The sequence below is a fragment of the Procambarus clarkii genome, chromosome 17, assembly GCF_040958095.1.
Source record: "Procambarus clarkii isolate CNS0578487 chromosome 17, FALCON_Pclarkii_2.0, whole genome shotgun sequence".
NCBI classification, from domain to species: Eukaryota; Metazoa; Arthropoda; class Malacostraca; order Decapoda; family Cambaridae; genus Procambarus; species Procambarus clarkii.
The window spans coordinates 44,745,126-44,747,429 of NC_091166.1; the positions used below are offsets into that span (position 1 = coordinate 44,745,126).

General features: G+C 53.0%; 1 protein-coding gene across 1 annotated transcript; it reads left to right on the top strand.

Annotated features, from left to right (window-relative positions):
- Window positions 1-914: 914 nt before the first annotated feature.
- On the top strand, window positions 915-2,099 carry LOC138365690 (uncharacterized). The gene is made up of 2 exons (XM_069326182.1): window positions 915-949; window positions 1,517-2,099. The coding sequence occupies exons 1-2, from the start codon at window positions 915-917 to the stop codon at window positions 2,097-2,099; spliced, it is 618 nt and encodes a 205-aa protein (XP_069182283.1).
- The last annotated feature ends 205 nt before the right edge of the window (window positions 2,100-2,304 follow it).

Below are 2,304 nucleotides of genomic sequence, written 5' to 3' on the forward strand. Positions count from 1 at the left end.
GTACTGAGTGTACACCTAGACCCGTACAGGGAGAAGGGGGAGGGGGAGACGCTTTGGCAGTATGTGTCTCTCAGGCGTCAGTACCTGGCACTAGTGTCAGTAGCACTAGTACCTGACACTAGTGTCAGTAGCACTAGTACCTGACACTAGCGTCAGTAGCACTAGTACCTGACACTAGTGTCAGTAGCACTAGTACCTGACACTAGCGTCAGTAGCACTAGTACCTGACACTAGTGTCAGTAGCACTAGTACCTGACACTAGCGTCAGTAGCACTAGTACCTGACACTAGCGTCAGTAACGAACATTGTTATTAGGATGAACATTGATGATGAACATTAATGAACATTAAACACAGAAATCACAATAGCGTGATGCATAAAATGAACAAATCCACAAGGGCCGTGACGAGGATTCGAACCTACGTTCGGGAGCATCCCAGACGCTGCCTTAATCGAGTGAGCTACGACATGGTCAAAAGAGTTGAAACCGAAGTTCTTCTGAACTTACTGGATCCTGCAGCCTCACCGAGACACAAACCAGGGCATTACACAACTCCCCCCTGCACTCGAGCTATGTCAATAGGCCGTTCTCCCTCTTCACCCTTACATCATTACACGATTTGTTCATTTGATGGATCACGCTATTGTGATTTCTGTGTGTAATGATGTAAGGGCAAAGAGAGAGAACGGCCTAGAGACATAGCTCGAGTGCAGGGGAGAGTTGTGTAATGCCCTGGTTTGTTCCTCGGTGAGGCTATAGGATTCAATAAGTTCAGTAGAACTTCGGTTTCAACTCTTTTGACCATGTCGTAGCTCAGTCGATTAAGGCAGCGTCTGGGATGTTCCTGGACGTAGGTTCGAATCTTCGTCACGGCCATTGTGGATTTTTTCATTAATGAACATGGTGTTCAACAATGTTCAACAGCGGGATGAATATTGATCAATACCAGTAAGAACATTAATCATTTGTAAGAAGATCATTTACTTGTTTCTCGGAGAACAGTGTTGGCCAGAGGCATGAAGAACAGTGTTGACCAGTGGCATGAAGAACAGTGTTGGCCAGTGGCATGAAGAACAGTGTTGACCAGTGGCATGAAGAACAGTGTTGACCAGTGGCATGAAGAACAGTGTTGACCAGTGGCATGAAGAACAGTGGTGGCCAGTGGCATGAAGAACAGTGTTGACCAGTGACATGAAGAACAGTGTTGGCCAGTGGCATGAAGAACAGTGTTGACCAGTGGCATGAAGAACAGTGTTGACCAGTGGCATGAAGAACAGTGTTGGCCAGTGGCATGAAGAACAGTGTTGACCAGTGACATGAAGAACAGTGTTGGCCAGTGGCATGAAGAACAGTGTTGACCAGTGGCATGAAGAACAGTGTTGGCCAGTGGCATGAAGAACAGTGTTGGCCAGTGGCATGAAGAACAGTGTTAATTAGTAGCGTGAAGAACATTAACGAGTGGAAGGAATAAAACGAATACACTCAGTAGTCGGGCAAGATAAGTGTGGAGTACAGGGAGAAGGCGCTCTACCCCGAGGCGCCGAAGAGAGCGCTCTACGCCGAGGCGCCGAAGAGAGCGCTCTACGCCGAGGCGTCGAAGAGAGCGCTCTACCCCGAGGAGCCGAAGAGAGCGCTCTACGCCGAGGCGCCGAAGAGAGCGCTCTACGCCGAGGCGCCGAAGAGAGCGCTCTACGCCGAGGCGCCGAAGAGAGCGCTCTACGCCGAGGCGCGGAAGAGAGCGCTCTACCCCGAGGCGCCGAAGAGAGCGCTCTACCCCGAGGCGCCGAAGAGAGCGCTCTACCCCGAGGCGCCGAAGAGAGCGCTCTACCCCGAGGCGCCGAAGAGAGCGCTCTACCCCGAGGCGCCGAAGAGAGCGCTCTACGCCGAGGCGCCGAAGAGAGCGCTCTACGCCGAGGCGCCGAAGAGAGCGCTCTACCCCGAGGCGCCGAAGAGAGCGCTCTACCCCGAGGCGCCGAAGAGAGCGCTCTACCCCGAGGCGCCGAAGAGAGCGCTCTTCCCCAAGGCGCCGAAGAGAGCTCTTGAGCGGCAGCAGTCACAGGGGCTCAGATGGGGCCCCGTGACTCCTGGAATCGGATAAAAGACAATCTCTAAAAGCTACTGACCCGGTAAAACGAGTAACTGATCCGTAAAAGGTGACGGTTGTGTGTGTCATCGTCGCTAATGGTAGGCGATAAACCTTGCGTCGAGGCCGGCTAGCCCTCCGTCACGGGCGGTGCTTGGGGCGGTCGTAACCCTGAGGGCGGGAGTTAGCAGGGCCGCTGACGAAGTGCGAATGGCCTTGT

What these genes read in the sequence shown, in the direction of transcription:
- LOC138365690 (XM_069326182.1), top strand. Translation starts at nt 915, where the DNA reads ATGTTCAACAGCGGGATGAATATTGATCAATACCA. An exon ending in ATGAATATTGATCAATACCA is followed by an intron (nt 950 to 1,516) that starts GTAAGAACATTA and finishes TGTGGAGTACAG; the next exon opens with GGAGAAGGCGCTCTACCCCG.